The sequence below is a fragment of the Plectropomus leopardus genome, chromosome 21 (assembly GCF_026936395.1).
Source record: "Plectropomus leopardus strain MGB_pleo_1.0 chromosome 21, ASM2693639v1, whole genome shotgun sequence".
Taxonomy (NCBI): Eukaryota; Metazoa; Chordata; class Actinopteri; order Perciformes; family Serranidae; genus Plectropomus; species Plectropomus leopardus.
In genome coordinates, this window is record NC_142196.1 from 23,732,120 (window position 1) to 23,749,060 (window position 16,941).

The window sequence follows — 16,941 nt, forward strand, 5'->3', positions numbered from 1 at the left end:
AAATTGACACGAGCTACATTAAGTCGACTGCTACCAAAAACACATTTGCATTTATGTTACATTTACTCGGTTATCCACGGCAGATTACTGTAACAATTTCACCACGCACAATAAAATGCCATGACTTTTCCAAAACTTTCAATGATTTTCACTTAACTTTTCCAGGCCTTGAAAACATGATTGTGATTTTGCCAGGTTTTTCATGACCATGGGAACCCTGTGTGTTAGTTACAAACCATTTCCATGAAAGGTGTACATAAACGACACGGAGCCCGAACGATTCACATTTAATGCCCTGGGCTTTATTGTCTTATTTTAGTGAGAGTTCTGTCACATTTTTTTTAGTCTTTTCAGCCTCCAGGTGGGACAAGTAAACCTCAAGGATATATCCTGCCATTGGACTGGGCATTCAGATTCAGACAAAGACGAGAAGCACTACTAAGTAATGCTGCCTTTGTGCCTAACTCTTCACAGAAGAGAGTACATTAAATTCCCCAAAGGAAGGCACCCAAATACTTGTGGTTTTTGGCCTTGCAGCCGTCTGGAGATTATTTTTTCAAAGAAAAAAAGAAAATAAAGAAAAAGGGATAGAGAGAGGAGAAAACTGCTATTTTCCCATCATCCCTCCGCCCCCTCATTAGCATTTTTTTTGTTATTAAAAACTGGAATGATGAAACACGTACAGCGATTACTGCCCATTCACCTCCCTTATCACCTATGCATGAACAAGTAACAAATGAACAAAAGAATGAAGTCTTTCAATTAACGAAAAGCTTACAATCATGTTTACCACAAGAAAAAAAAAGGATACAAAAATAACTGAATTTGTGTCTTACAAAAATGTTTGTGGGATAAAACAAATACAAAGGGGACTCCGCTTGCATGAAAATGAAGAACCCCTTTAAAAACAAACGAAAATACAAAAGCAGCATTAATATTTATCAAAACCATGAAAAAAGAAAATCACAAAAAAATAGTGCTTTAAAATCAGAAGCAGCAGAGGCTTCTGGGAAGAGACTTCATCCCTGTTTTGTTACTTGTGTTTGGGACAATGTTAATGGAAGCTCCCAGGAAGAGAGGAGCGCCTCTCTTCAAGTGAACCGCGCAGTCGCCCGCCAACACCATCTTCATCCTCCTCCTCCTCCTCCTCCTCCTCCTCCTCCTCCTGGTTCTCCTGGCCTCATGGTCTGTATGTATGTCACCATTGATTTTCACATGATCCACAGAGAGAAGCACAGGGACCCAAAAAAAACGTGGGGGGGGGACCTGCTTTTGTGTTCACAATATACAAAAATACCCAGGAGTCCGTAGCTACCTAACATTTACTACAGCACAGGAACCAACGAAGGTACAGTGTACAAATAAAAAAACAAAACAAAACCAAAAAACAAAACAAAAAAACTGTAAACACAGCACAATAAATAGATAAAAACAGCAGGCTCCGCACCATGCACATGATGTGATAAAACTCTTCTCTATACAACTCCCACATCTCTCACACTCGCCACAAGTTACTTGGCTTTACTTTTTTTTTTCCATTAAGTTTGACTCCCAAGTGCAAAACATCACAAATGGACAGTTCTGTATTCAAGTAATATATACAAGGGGGATATTACAAATATGTAGTTACTGTACAGATACTAATTTTGCCATATTCATAATTTACAGATGTTTTTTTTACTTTTTAACAGTAACAAAAAAAACAAAACAAAAAAAACCCAACGAAATAAAAGGTTTAAAAAGGTATGAGAGATGAGAATTGCAAGCGAGCGGCCGGCAGCGGCCCCTCGTCGTTCTGTCAGTCTGCATCAGAGTCCTGCTGTCCCTTTTGCATTCCCGATGCTACGATGCACAGCACCTAAAGAGCGGACTCTTTGCTGCACCGCTACTACGTCACCTCCATGGCCACTGTGTTGTCTGCTATACTGTTCAGTGCTGGCTTGTCTTCGTCGTGATTATCCCTGCGGAGGAGAGGGAAAGATTAACGCTTGTGTTCTTTCGCGTTTTATCTCCGGTGTTACTTTGTCAAAACGGTGTCTTTAACTGTCCCAGATCTCTCGTCTGTGTGAATACCGAAGAGCTGTGATGCAACATCGTTTCAGCTCCTCTTTCAGGCAGATTTATGTGGATTTTCGGTTATCTCTGGCAGACGCTGCCGTGGCAATATTTAGAAGCCAGGTCCAACTGAGTACTCAAACCAGGGATTGCGTGTTGATGCGAAGGCTTAACTCTTGCTTATCCACAAACAAACATTACATAAAAGGTAGTCTGAAACTGCCACCAGAGCAACAAACTTACAATGACGTTCTTCTGCATATCTAAACACGCTCAGCAAACATTCAAACTCTTTTAAAAAAGAGGAGAAGTGCTCACCAAAAGCAATTTTAACAAATTTGTGACCAAAATTTCAGAGAAATATTTCCATTGAATGCATGAAAACAGTGTTGGATCTTTGACTGTGAGAAACAGGAGCAAAAACAAAAGTGCTGCACTGAATTTTTTGTTGGGCACATATATAAATATATATTCTCATTTGTCTTTATTAATGTGCGTCTTCTGTTGTGTCTGGAACATGGAGGCGTTGTTTGAGACAATGCCATAAGGAACTATCGTCTGATCGCCCACAACAGCGTGGAGGATTTAAGTCTTTGCAGCTTTAGTTCCAGTGTGAACTAATTACAGCCTGCGGCTACATGTCTGTTTATTCTGCATCAGTCAAAACAAACAGCTTTTCTTTTTTTCTGTCGTGTCTTACCTTGAGCCCATGTCCATGGACGATGCTCCGGAGACTTTGGGCATCTGCAGGTTGGTGGTGGCGGACAGCTTTAAGGCAGAGGGTGGCACGTTGCCGAGGGTCCGGGGAATGTGGCGCCCGGCCAGGCTGGCGGCCGACGGCACGCTCAGACAGATGTTGTTCCCGATGAGGACCTGAGTGGTGGCGGGGGTTGCGTTGGCGGCGCTGCATCCCAGGATCCCCAGCGCTGCTGCTGCGTGGGCGCTGGGGGTGGAGGTGAGGGAGGCGGGGACGGCGTTGGCGGGTGAAGGGGTGGCCGAGTTGGAGGAGGGCTGGAGGAAAGTCGGGGCCATGGAGGTGGTAGTGTGTGTCGACTGGTTGGTCTGGTGGAGGGCGGCGGTGGTGCTGGAGAGGTGCAGGCCTTTAAACACACCTGGCGAACAAAGAAAAGCTCTCGTAAATAAAAACGAAAACAAGAACAAAAACATCAACCTGAATGTAGTAAAACACACTTTGTCTAATAAACGTTTCCTTTGGCGAGATCTCAAAATTTGGCACATTGACAACGTGACAGTTTATGAGGCGTTCCTGCACAATCTCATGCAATCTAACACAACAGACGAGCCATAAATTCTGTCTTTGTGAAGCTCGTTATGTTCACGTTTTGTTGATGTCGTCACCGTGGTGATGATGCAACACAAAGGTAATGTTTAAGGCGGTTGGTGATGGAGTTGGAAACATGGAGGGCTACTGATACTGGGTTCATTTCTATAAATACGTAGTTATGCGTTTGTTTTAATAGAAGTTGTTTTCAAATACTGTGATCTTAATATCCATTTTCCTCCCTCTGTTTCCCCGAAGACTCTTTAAAGTTGTTTTAATTCCCTTGAAAAATGATAAATCCACTAAGGATTCTGCTTTTAACAAAAAAAAAGGTAACGGCCTCCTGAATTAAGCTGCAGTCCCCCAGAGTAAACCCGAGGAGAGACACGATGAAGAATGGATTTAATATGGAAAAAAAATCACAGCAAAGTTACAGAAGATTTCTGGAGGTGGTATTTACTTAGTCGAGTTGTCGAGACTTAAAAAGACCAAAAAATATGATAACTATGTGAATTTACTGTGAACATCTCCTACGTGTTATATGTTGTTTGTTGTCTTTTTGTTGAAAAAATGAAAAGTTTGATACATAAATAAATGAACGAATTAAAAAAATAACTGTTTTCCCGTGTGACCCCTTCAAATGAAGCTTCACCTTCTTGTGACTCCTAAACAGAAGTTAAAGGTTAAGTTTGGTATTTTCCAACCTGGATGTTTTCATGTTTGTGTGTTTAAGTGACTACTGAACTGTTGAAATTTGTTTGTTGTTTGTTGTTTGTATGTCCATCAATGGTGCTTGTTTTTACAACTGAGAGGCTCAGATTGATATTTTAAGTATTTGACAACTTATGAAAATGATCCTGACAAAAACAGAGCTTTTTGTTGAAGAGTAAGATTTTTTTTGTTTTACCAGAAACAGACCAGCAGAGTCGCCCAGCTGCCATTACCAGACTCCAATTTCAGTGTGTACAGAGCCAGCATATTTCACACCTAACGGGGCGAATTAGGAGTTTATCTCAACCAAACCAGACTCGTGATTGTTGGAACAGTGGAAAGACAAACCAAGATGAATTTGTGAGTTTGATTTTGTTTGCTTCGACTTTGAATGAAGTGTGTTTTATGTGAATAAAAATGTTTATTTAAATGGAGACTGGGAGCTGCTTCTGGTCCAAAAAGATCTTACTTTTGACATCAAAAAGGTGTTTCCCTGTAAGGATCCTTTTTTATAAGGTTGGCGACACTTATAATAATAATCTGTGCCTGTCAGTGACAAAAACAAGCACTTTTGTAAATTTACAGTGTGAACATGCCCCAGATGGTTACAGTGCAGCATGTTTTGCGGCTGCCAGCTGCAGGACTTTTGCTCAATACCAGAAAAAAAATGGTTCCAATTAGTCATTTAGACACTAAAAATGGGAGAACAGGTTCCAGGTTAAAAAATACTGAACTTACCCTCTAAGGCCTTATTGTGAACATGAGTTGAGGGAAGTTAAACCAAGAGGAATTTTTCCTTCTTGGATTTTCTGAAGGGCTCAACAACCCAAGCATCTAGTATTTCATGAGAAAAAGCAAAATTAGCAGAAAGTCATTCACGTAACAGTAACAAAATAACAAAATAAGTGACGCTCACCTGCACCTGCCAGGACTCCGTTGACTCCACTCGCCAGCACCAGCTCCTCTTTGGACTTAAAGGCCATCAGCTGGTCTGTGGTGACGAGGGCTGAAGCAGCGAACTGGGCGCTGGCCTGGTCCAACGTCTTGGACACGAGCGCCTAGATTGGAAACCAGATAGAAAACGTGGGTCAGTGCCAAAGACTGCTGAAATCTATGAAACAACCGAGTCAGCGCTTCTGCTGCCCAACAGGAACTGAGCCAGTGGTGTTAATGCAGCTCGTGGGAATGAGGATGTGTCCCATTTCCTAAGGATGGGTGAACCGACCTTCAACTGGAAATGATTTCCATATCAGGAGAACTGATTCGGTTTAAAAAAAGGTTTTCATTTTCCTCCTTTTGGTTACAAAAACACATTTTCAACACCTGGGAGGTAAAACCTTCCTCCCACAATATGTTTACACCTGATATGGATCTGTGTTTTGTTCTTTAAAAGGTTTTCCTGCGAGCACAGGTGTGGTAAAGCCTCTCAGCTGTGTGTCCATCCTGGCTGACCTGTGTGTTGGTGGGTGTTGCAGAGTTGTTGGCTTGTTGCTGCTGTTGGCTCTGCTCCAGCTGTTGTTTCTGCATGATGGCCAGCTGCTCCTGGTGCTGCTGGTACTGCTCTGCCGTGAACACTGTGGACAGGAAGGATAAGATGAATTCGGATGTTTTAATTGATCTTTACTTCTTTTTACTTCAGGGGAGACTTTTATGCAGAGAAAGTACAAGCACTTTTATTAAAGCTATCAGTGGCTGCATTTGTGTAGATATTTGTAGGCTTTTTCCTCAAAAAATTCTCTTTTGGTCAGAGGGGAAACACTTTTGAAAAAAACTCACATTTATCGCATAAGGTGGCATTTCAGGCGATAAAAAAAAACATATTTTGTGAAACTGCAACAGAAACACTTTCTTTGCTTTTATAGCTTTAGAAGTTGAGCTATCATCTGCAATCCACAATTCCTCTGTGAAATCATGGACCATCACCTCCCAGAAATCCCTCATACGTGGTTGCTCCCATGTATACGGGGCTTTCCTTTACATCAGTGCTCTCGTAGCACGCCTACACCTTCCATTGGAAATAACGACGACTAGTGCGGTGGCTGCAACAGAAATAATGCGGCCAATGTTTTGAGCATTCATCGCCATGCATCTTGGAATATTATTGTGAGAGAAGTCCCATAACAATGGCGCTTTGTCAACATTTTGAAAACATCTCTTAAGTTTCGTGCAAATCTGTTAATGGAAACCCGTCTAGTAATACAGTAACTCAGCATTCCTCATCAACATGCTCCGTGGACGCTTGTCAGTTGAATCAGCAGTCACTGACACGGACTGATTTTCTTTGTGGATACAAAAGTGATGCCTCAGCAGGCTTCCCAACAGAAGAGCACTGTGGCACGACAACACCAGGGGCTAGTGCACGAGGGCATGTTGCTGCAAGGTTTAAGGTAAAGAAAATGAAACAAGCACGAAATATAAGTTTGAAGGCTTATCAAACACAAAGTCACAAACAGTCTATACTCCTGAGGTCTGACTGCACTGCTGCCACTCAAATAAATTTATATCAAGTACATGTAGCAAGGTATTCTACCTGTGGGGTTACCTGAGTGGTCAAAGCTGTGTGTGTCCATGAAACTGTGATATTGTGTCACAAAGACTCAAAGCATAGTACTGTGGTGCATATTTCATATGAGGCCAGTCTGACATGACATAGAGCTACAATCTCACACCTGATGCTGACAAATAAGATCTGGCCTCAACCGTTTTCAGCACCATCGCTGAGGTATCACCCAATCATATGTTTTCGTTTCTAGCTGCGATGCTATGTTGTTTAGCTAGGTTAGCTGACGCTATGTCAACTCTCTGTGTACTGAGGTACTCACAGCAACGCAACAAGGCAGCAAAATGTCATTTTAAAATGAGTCTCAGACACTGATAAAAAGCACAGATTTTTTTTTAAACCAGCAAAAAACTTCTGGTGATAATCAGTCAAGGTGCTTTGTAGCAAGTAGCTGACACACACAACCCCAAAATGACACAACGCCAACAAGCACAAGAGCAACACTTCAACAGCAATTCAGGAATAACGTAGTTGGCCACGCCGTTCGTTGTGTGTCATAGTGTGACACAGTACCAGGCTCAAGCAATGAACCAAACACAAATGTGACAGCACTACAAATGCGTACTGGAATAGAGCCAATTTATCACAACAGGACAACTTCTATTATTAATGACGGCTTTGCTATATTTAAGTGTAACAGCAGGCCATGACAGTTTAACAGAGGACAAGCATATACAATACCAGCACCCTAAAACAAAGTTTTGAAACTCATTAATTTGATGATTTTCATCAATTTTGTAGCACATCAACATATCTTTCACAAAAGGCATGTAAAAACATCTTGAAACCAATCGGCTATCATCTGACGATGATTAGGTCTCTGGGGACAATGGCAAATATTTCAGTACATGACATTCAGTGTAGACAGCGGGTTTCCAGGCCAAGACTTCCTCTTTGGTGCACCAGTCACCGTTTACAGTTAGATAAGCATCTCGAAACAGATCCAAAAACATTTCAGCTTTTCTCTATAAACAACTATCTGCATATGTGGTCAGGTCAATAAAGAAAAGGTGAATAAAAACCTAAATCTTTGTCAGGTGGGTTTAGAGACAGTGTTTCAGCCAATGGGTTCTGCCTCTTTTGCTCTCCACGCTGTTAACCTGCAGCAACCACAGCCAGCTAATATAAGATTAGTCAAGTTTACTCAGACTACAAACAGAAACCACAATGCCTCCATTACCAGAATCCTGTAACATTATCATATCTTATCTTATATATTATCACTCTGCATATCTGGTAGCAATCTTTCAGTGCACTCTGAGGAGAGTACTAGCCAGCACTTATTCAAACCATTTGACACAGAACAGGCAAAAGTCCAGGATTATTCACAACATGGAGAACAAACCAAAAGCAAGATACAACAGAGAAGTCTTCAACCACAGATAGAATCCACCTGCTTCAACCAGGAGAGGAAAGAAAGAAAAATACTGAATCCTACATCTGAGATTGGGACTGAAATAAATGGATTGTCTAGAAAACCACCAAAACAAAGCAACGCCCACTCATGACTCCATGCTGTGGGTTTAATCTACAGCAAATTATACAGTTTTTCAACCTCATTTCACTTTAATTACTGCAATAAACCTCAAGGCTGCAACTATTTATTATTTCACCAATTACAGACATTGATCACAAAGATGAAAAACAAAATAAATCATCTTCTAATCCTTATAGAATTATTCCAAAACTTGATAGCTTCAGCACCCACTTTAAGGGGAAAATTTAATTTAAAAACTTGCAGTGTTTGCATGCCCAGGAAGTTATTTTTTTTTATATCAGTCTGTGTAGTGACAACTATGGAACAGTTTTGATGTGGAGCTAAAACAAACGATTAACAAGATTAAAATAATATATAAAAACATGTTTTTCATGAGGCACAGGGATGAACAGGGGGTTTGATGATCACTCTGTGTAAAACTGCAATAGAAACATTTTTTATGCTTTTATAGGTCACATGATGTTATTGCTATGTGCTTGTCAGTAGGAAGTGGCTCCCTCGGGTATGACAAAGCAATGCAGCAGGTGCCACAAGAACGGTTATTGCATCGCATAACTCTTCAAACGTTAAGCGGGTCATCTGGAGTTTTTGAATCCACAATTTTGTTTCCCCAGAAGTAGTAGAAGTATCCAGAGACTAAGACGTTTGGGGGCAGGTTAGGCCAATTTGCCTGACATCCTACTATTGTCCCGAACCAGCCCAGTGTGACTCAAATATTCACCAAGTTAGCCTTTCTCCCGCCACCAGCACAGACTCACTCCAGCACGTCTCATGAATCTATTTATACACGACCATTTCTAATTGACTCCCCCAAGCCATGGGAGCTGGAATTAATGTATTATAATATGGAGAGAGGGTTGAAAGCAAAGAGTTCATGTGATTTACCGGCAGCATGGGAGCCCAGGCTGCAGTGGAGCAATCTACCTTTGAGGTGCCTCATCAAAATCTGTTACACAAGAGCGGCAGCAAGCCTCGACTTGACAACAGAGCTGGCTTTTAAGTCGAACTTTTATTCTCTAACTGCTGAATATTCACATGCAGAAAATCAATAAAACAACAGCACCTCACATAATTTTATGCATGGAGAATTTTTTCAATTATACCCCTCCACATGCACACCAAAAAGGCAGTTCTCTTTGTTTTTTTTGTTTTCTGCACCAAGAGATGAAGAGCTGAAGCCCAACAGAGAAGATCCTTTGGTCATAGAAGGCAGCCTCTCCTGCCATCAGGCCGAGCCCTAAACTATCCATATACCTCACACTTAAAAGCTGTCATTATTAAGCCTCTATTGGGGCTGGGCTCTGAAAAAAAAACCTGTCCCATGAGACGTTAAAGGTTGTGCTTTATCAATCACAGCAGGGTAGTTATACCTTAATGTACCACTAGCAGCATTACAGAGCAGTGTTTATACAAGTGGACTGCACACACAACAAAGCACACGCACACAGATAATGACAATTCCTGTCGACTGTTACATGCTATTCTGCTAATGACAGTCACTTTTTCTTGCAGAGAAGTGTAGCAGTGCAGAGGACTGCAAGCTAGCAAAAATATAAGGTATCTGCATGGTATATGCATGAACAAAGCCTAAATTATCAAAAAAAATAGGAATAAAAAGTGTGTTAAATGTGCCAAACAGTCCCTGAGGGTTAAAGAGTGAAGGACAGATTACCAGTATCAGACAAATCACACAAAAACGAGACCAGAATGCCATTGTAAAATTAGAAGTGCCCAAACACAAAATAAAAAATAATAAAATAAAATAAAATAAAATAAAAGATCACAGTCTAAAGCAACCCAAAAGCGCTTTCTAACATCAATAAAAACAAACAGAGCCAATCTAAACTTTCATACAATAAAGAAATGAGACAATATCCACAGTCACAAAAAATCGGCCTAAAGCGAGTTGGACCACACCATGAGAAAGCCCCTGAGCTCAGAGATGGATGTTGACATCAGATAACAGCATTTACAAAATAAACTGAAGACAAACTGCATTTCTGACTGGAGCTCACACTGAGGCAACTACTTTAATTACAGCACAGAGTGCACAAAGGCCGATCAGGCTAAACCGACTCCCAGAAACTGCTGCCAGAATCACTACCATCGTAGACTGACAGCTTATAAAAACTGTATTAAACGTGATCCTTGCAAAGCCAAGACGCCTTTGCTTAAAACACAATAAAGCAACAAATATATCTGTATTTTCCCTTAGTTATTTGAACATTTTCCAATGATTCTTTCTCTTTTTTTCTCTTCTCTCTTTGTGGGACATTTTATGCCAAGTTGCTGATTGCCTTTTTCCCCATTTTTGGAAGAAATCAAACCAATTTTCTCAAGTTTCAAAGGTTTTAATAGTTGTGAAAGGCATCTGAACGCAGCCCAGGAAAACTGATGTAGATCCAGGTTTCAAAGGGTTAAGACGCACAATGCCAAAGAGAAAGAAAACAGCGAGCAGCAAAGCAGAGAAAACAACTGACTCACCATTGACAGGGGTGGGGGCTGGGCCGGTGCGGTTCTGGGAGCTGGCTCCTCCAGACAGGGTCCTCGTTAGTCCTGACACTGTCCGGCTAAAATCCCTAAATCCTCTGCGAGACAAGTCTCCTCCACCCAAGGGGTGATGGGATAGCGTCCGTGGTCTGAAGTGCCTCCATCGGCAAGATTTAATGTTCAAAAGAATCTGGCTGAGGTCCATAGGTGTTGGCGAAGACGACGACAGGGGTGATGAAGAGGAGGGGAGGTGGGAGGAGCTGGTTGGGTCCGAGGTATTGGTTTCTGAGGTACTGGCGTTAGAGTTGCGGAGCGGAGAACTTGGAAGTGGTGAGGCGAGTGGTTCGGGCTCCGGGTCAGAGTCCAGGCTCTGAATGATGTTGTCTAGATCTGTGTGTGCTCTGTCCAACAAGATCCTAAAGCAAAACAAAAACCCATCAGTGAGCCGTTAGAAACCACTCGAGTCATCTGAGGTCAAATACAACGAAAAACATGCTGCAGTCATTATCAGTGCATTGCAACATCTATATCCTTTGGTTGTGGAGGATTGCACAAGCGCAGCTATTCCCTGCAATACCATTCATGTAATTACAATGTCCAGTGGGCCAGCACCAAATGTAGCTGGGTATTGCACAAAAACCAGGACAAAAACAAGCAGTTCTGCCATGAGTACAGAGCACTTAGGAACACTTATGTAATGGAACAAGACTCAAAGATTACAGCTGCTACAATGCTCTGCAAAATCCAGAAAAAGAGACACAACCCTGATATTCTAGAGCCTCAACAGTAGTCAGTACCACCAGGATACTACATTGTAGTAGTTTTTTTTGGCTTTTGCCTTTAATATATAGGACAGCCTAAGCATAAAAGGGAGGGGGGGCAGCAGGTTTGAGTTGACCTGCACCTTCTGTGGCAAGGACACTGCCTCTACACAGGGGGCGCCTTCTCTAACAGGTGAGCTACCGGACACACCTGTAATCGCAAAAATTGATGTAAATGCAGCCAGTGCCAGAGAATTCTGTGCAACTTTGCAATATAGTCAGGTCACTGCAACTTTACCACAAATGTGACTTTTTAAACTGGTACAATTTCATTTTATTGTGGAGCTGCATGCAGCGTTTTGATTAGCTCAGCCCCTCCGTTGCTGTTTATTATGAGACGACTGCTGCAGGACTGAAGCTCTGAGACTGGAGTCACAGACACACATCGACAGGGCTAACTGTTAGCATTACATGGCCAACATTGCCCAACACGTATTTAATGATAGTCAAGCCATTTTGATGCTGGTGTGGGATTAAAAGCTCAGTGTTGCGGGGCCTCTGTCCAAGCAGCAAAATATGACAGTGATGACATCACTAGCCAGCAAAATCCTGGAGGGGCTGGCTAGTGGGAGTCCTGCACAGGTCCAGTTTTGCAAACCTGCATCTGTAAATCCCCAAACTGGAACCTATCCAATACCTGCAACTATCTCCAGGACATATCCAGACCTCCCTGAGACCCAACCAGTGATTGAGCATGCTGTTTTGCTGTTTTGATCTTTCATTTTATACTGTCCCATTCAAATGTGCAAAGCACTCCCACTTGTTGTTGTTGTTATGCAAAGCCATGCAAAGATAACCCATTCTGCAGTGATCATCTGTCCACATATCCAAAGTAATGGGCCTTTACAGTCAGCTGACCTCCCAGCTCTGGACCAATGTTTTGTCCTCAGAATATTTTGTCAAATGCGCCTTCTGTCCAATGTGTGATACAGTTGTTAAATAAGGCAGAAGCTGCTGAGTGTCCACACAGCCAGCTTGGGCACCCACGATGATTTTCATTCTCACCCACTGCCCGCCCGCATTTGGTCAACTTTTACTCATGCACGGGTGCAGGCCTCAGATACCTGACCCAGTGCAGGACAAAAATCATATTCAGTTTGGCCTGAGGCTGGAACAAGAGAAAAACTGTACAGTGACATTTTTAGATGTCACACAATATTAAATTGTTTGGTGCAGACTAAGACGTTATAGTAACAAAAGTCACAAGGATGCACTTATGACTGTCTGGACTAAATCTAATTGAAATCCATGTTGAGATATTTAACTCTGGACTCGTGTTGGAAAGAACAACAAATGGGCTCAACGACATCGCAAAGGCTCACTGCTCGTCTGCCTAAACAAACACACCAAGCTCCAATATTTCTAACAATATCAAGTATTTCTTTCATAAGTGCGCATCATATTGAAGTAGACTTTTAAATTCAGAGACAGTCTGGTCCTTCAGTCTCCCTCGGGGCATGAGATAAGGTCGACTGCAGAGAGAAACAGAACATCGCTAATCTCATGCGAGTCTGTGAAACAGATACTGCCTCGGCAACACCTGGCACTGTGGCGGCCGCTGGCTAACTCCTCCAGTCAGTGCGCTTTATTCAACCGTATGTGTAATTACTGAGGAGATATGAGACAAAGCTGCGGGACACGTCGCTGTTTAAACTCAGCGGAAGCAAAGTTTTCTGATTTGTCTACAGGCCACAGTGGCAGGTGAATCCCAAAATGGGACTGTCATGTTCACCATCTAGCAGCCAGCATGATATTCATAATGGAATGTGCCCGCCAAGTGATCGCTGGGACCCTGCCACAGAGCTGGTATGGTAAACAACCGCAGCAGCTACAGCCAACTGTTGGCTTAATTCCCCCTGCTCAGTATTGGTACTGGCAGCATTCCTACACACATTTCATTTCAGATTTCAACAATTTCACAGACTTCATTTTCTTAACTGAATTTGTAGGTTTTCATGATTGTGATGAATACATAGTGCCAGGGCAACATGCTGATCACACCAGGTTCCTACAACTTAAGGCAAGATGGATTTCAGGCTTTTTAATACTTTATTAATGCCTCTCAGAACAAAATTTAAGACCGATTTAACAATAAGCATATTGAAGAATACAAAAATATTAACCAACAATTACTTCTGGCTAGGAAGAATTTTATATCAAATATCAACCGATTAAAATATTAACCTAATAAAAAATAAATTATAACTCATAAAATAAAACAAAACATGACATTTCAGTGACATTAATGCAAGGGACTTTAAGTTATCAATTGAAAAGTCACCATTTATTTTTAGATTTTAGAATGCAAAAAAAAAAATCAAATTCCTACTTCCTGCGTCTTATTATTTTTAAGACTTTTAAAATACTGTTTTAAGGTATTTTAATACCAATAATCAAGGATCCTCAGGAACCCTGTGCACTTATTCTTTACATCACAGATGTCAGAATGTGAAATGGTGGATAAAAAAGTTTCACATTATAAAGTCATGCACACATCAGAATTTTTGATTCAACCAAATTCCCCAAACTTGGTAACAAGCCACCATTAAATTGCTTTTGCATAAGAATCCAAGCATCAGAGAGCCAAACAGCCAGACTGAACTCACCTGCCCCCTCTGCCCACACGGCGCCGTGCCAAGCCTATGCAGCGCCGCGGCATGTTCAGCGAGGTCAGACAGTAACGGAAGCGTGGGTCGCCGAGCCCACCCTCCGACGGGCTTACCCAGGGCCAGTTGCCACTCTCGGCTGGACGAGACTGAAGAGGAGGTGAGGACAGGAGGTGCAGAAAGAGAAAATGGGAGAAAGAAAGCATCACATATTAACACAGGGAGCAGAGGAGGACACTGAGAGAAGAAAAAGGCGAGTCTCTGTTGATGCATTGTTGTGTCCAGCAGAGTGTGAAAGACAAACAGCCAGGGCAGCCAGACTGGCCGGCCTGCTGTTGGCTCTATAAATAGAAGCACGGGAGTCACAGGAGGGCACTCACAGCATAGTACTGACAGCCAGCCTTCCTCCTGAACGCATAGCAGCCATCTGGGTCATTCTCCTCTTCTGCCTCTGAGGAACCTGAATGGATCTATACCAGAAAAACAAGGCGATTTTAGGACTCGAAGCCACATCATTTTATATACTTGACACAATAAGCATCACCTTTAGCGTTAAGAACAGTTTAGATTGGCTTACACTAGGGCAGGGTGATATGGCTCAAAATATTATTATGATATCAAATGTTCATATACTATAATTATAATTATCTACTGAAAAAGTCAAATCATTATGTAAGAGTTTAAAGGCTGATTTTGTGAAGAAATCATATGATTAATTGTGGTTTAAACTATTATTTATTGTCAGAAGATGACAACATTTCACAAAAGTGGTGGTAAATTCAAAACAATTATGAATAAAAAATGTTAATTCATAAAATAATTAAATAAAATAATAAATTACAATTAAACAATTAAAATAATAATTGTGGTCAGCAGCATGTCAAACTATCAGACAGTTTAAAGTAAAGTAAACTTTACAGCTACTGTAACTGATGTTATGTGGTGAATTTAATCATGAGCAACTATATTTCATGATCAAAACAATAATACCAGAAAAAACTTGCACTTAATATTGTAATCGTAAGGCGTTGCTGTACACATTAATGGACGACTAAAGGTGGTCGGTTGTTTGGGGCCCTGGTCTCGCTGTCTTTTTCTCCTTTTACGGATGTATTGATGATTTATGAAACAATTATCGTTTTAACGCCCAGCCCTAGCTTACACTCATCGAAAACTAAATAATGTTACCTGTGAGAAGGGTTCTTCGTCCGAGCTGGGAAAATCATACTGGTTGAGGTCCTTGGGATTGAACACCGAGGGCCCTGAATGTTGAGGCGCTGACAGAGGAGGGATCTTGGGTTTCTTTTCATATTTCCTTTTGGTTCGCACTGCCTCCGTCTTCTCCGGCTGTGAGGACGAGAGGGAAAGCGTGCTTAATGTTTATACTACAGTCTGCGTAATCAGAAAGGCATTTCAAGATGCAGAGCAATACTGTCGGCAGCAGCCTGGTGTTGGTGGTCTACGCACAGCCGAGGAGTGTGTGCAGAAACAACAGTGAGTAAAAGAGGCATTGATATGCAGATGGCAGCATGTGCCAGATGCCGCTGCCTAGCCAGATGGCTGCCCCTCCCCTCCTCAATACACCCTCGTGCCACCGTTCACCCCAGCTTCCCCAGTGGGACGACCCCTCCCTGTCTGAGCAGACTCCAACTCTACTAGGATTAGTCAGATCCTATTCAGTCCTTAGACGGAGGGGACAAAGCCAACAGAGAGGCAGGGACTCTACAGCGGAGAACTGCTGTGTCAAATCAGCGGAAGAAGTGCCGGTTAGAGTGATGAGGGAGGAAGGGGGCAGAGTCAAACCAAAACTGAGCGCGTGTAAACAAAAGGGAAAAGTCAACCAGCTGGTGGAGGAAAAGGGGGAATAGTGGCCTCCCTGTCGGGCAGGAGGAGGGTTGTTGGACACTGGAGCTAATGAAGTTATAATGAGAAGAGGTGACACAGAGTTCACAATACTGCTGTGTAATGAAGTGCTACATTGTCGAAGCATATGGCGATGTAGCTCTGCATTAAATATTTGGAGTCTGAAGCAGTCAGCACATAAAGTACATACCCTGCTGCTTCACTGCCATAACTGATTATCAGAGTGTACATAAACTGATACACAATTATAAGTTTTTTGGCTCAGGGATACCCAAGTGCCTCAAATATTTACCTTTTGGAGCTTTTGGTGCATTATTATAGCTTTTTTTTCTCCTCCAAAAATATGGATCTACTATTCTGAAGAGGATGTTAGGGGGAAAGTCACACATTCAAAACTTCAATTGTAAATGGTGGAGTTAACGGTAACATTGTAGTCATTATCATAAACCAGCTATATATACCTGACGACTCCATGTGTGGCAATTTATTTAAAAATTGACACCGAGCTGCCATTGAAATAGGCACCTATTATGCTCAATTTTCAGGTTCATACCTGCATTTTTGGTTTCTCATCAAAGAGGTATACATGCATTAATTGTCAAAAAAACCCAACAATTTTCCTCTTGACATATGTGCTGGATCTCCTGTATTCACATAGCGGCACTTTCCACTATTAAGAAACACTAATAAAAGTTTCTTAACACAACCAGACACGTTCCAGCAGGAATATGATCTAAAATGAGCAAGAAATTAACAACATCACATGTCTCCATTACATTAGCATGTAGCTAAATGCAGCATTTTACCTGCAGTTGGGGAATCACTGGGAATGACCGTTACAGAAAGACACTTTCTCTAATTAAAAATCACTGATAAATGCTTGTAAACTCAACTGATATTTTTGGACAAGAATCTGGTCTGAAATCACAGGGAAAAAACATGTTAGCATGTAGCTTTACTTAGCAATGTAGGCTAACTAAGTAATGTAAAGGCTTATAGGAGCGTGCCTGGAGCAGATGAGCATATAAAGGAATCCAACGTCAGCCAACATTATC

The 16,941-nt window shown here is 41.8% G+C and overlaps 1 protein-coding gene across 3 annotated transcripts in view; it reads right to left on the reverse strand.

The window, feature by feature from the left end:
* Window positions 1–280: 280 nt before the first annotated feature.
* The window catches only part of LOC121960451 (enhancer of polycomb homolog 1-like), a 42,259-nt gene continuing 25,598 nt past the window's right edge, over window positions 281–16,941 (reverse strand). For 2 of the 3 annotated variants that reach the window (XM_088071753.1, XM_042510137.2), the window contains 8 exons: window positions 15,212–15,370; window positions 14,404–14,493; window positions 14,024–14,172; window positions 10,591–11,012; window positions 5,501–5,622; window positions 4,965–5,106; window positions 2,756–3,167; window positions 281–1,961 (listed from right to left, as the gene is read on the reverse strand). In XM_088071753.1, coding sequence (XP_087927879.1) covers window positions 1,889–1,961; window positions 2,756–3,167; window positions 4,965–5,106; window positions 5,501–5,622; window positions 10,591–11,012; window positions 14,024–14,172; window positions 14,404–14,493; window positions 15,212–15,370 — 1,569 coding nt within the window. In that variant the 3' untranslated portion in view covers window positions 281–1,888. Of the gene's footprint in view, window positions 1,962–2,755; window positions 3,168–4,786; window positions 4,883–4,964; window positions 5,107–5,500; window positions 5,623–10,590; window positions 11,013–14,023; window positions 14,173–14,403; window positions 14,494–15,211; window positions 15,371–16,941 lie in introns of those variants that run through there. The other variant, XM_042510139.2, reaches the window with a different exon arrangement.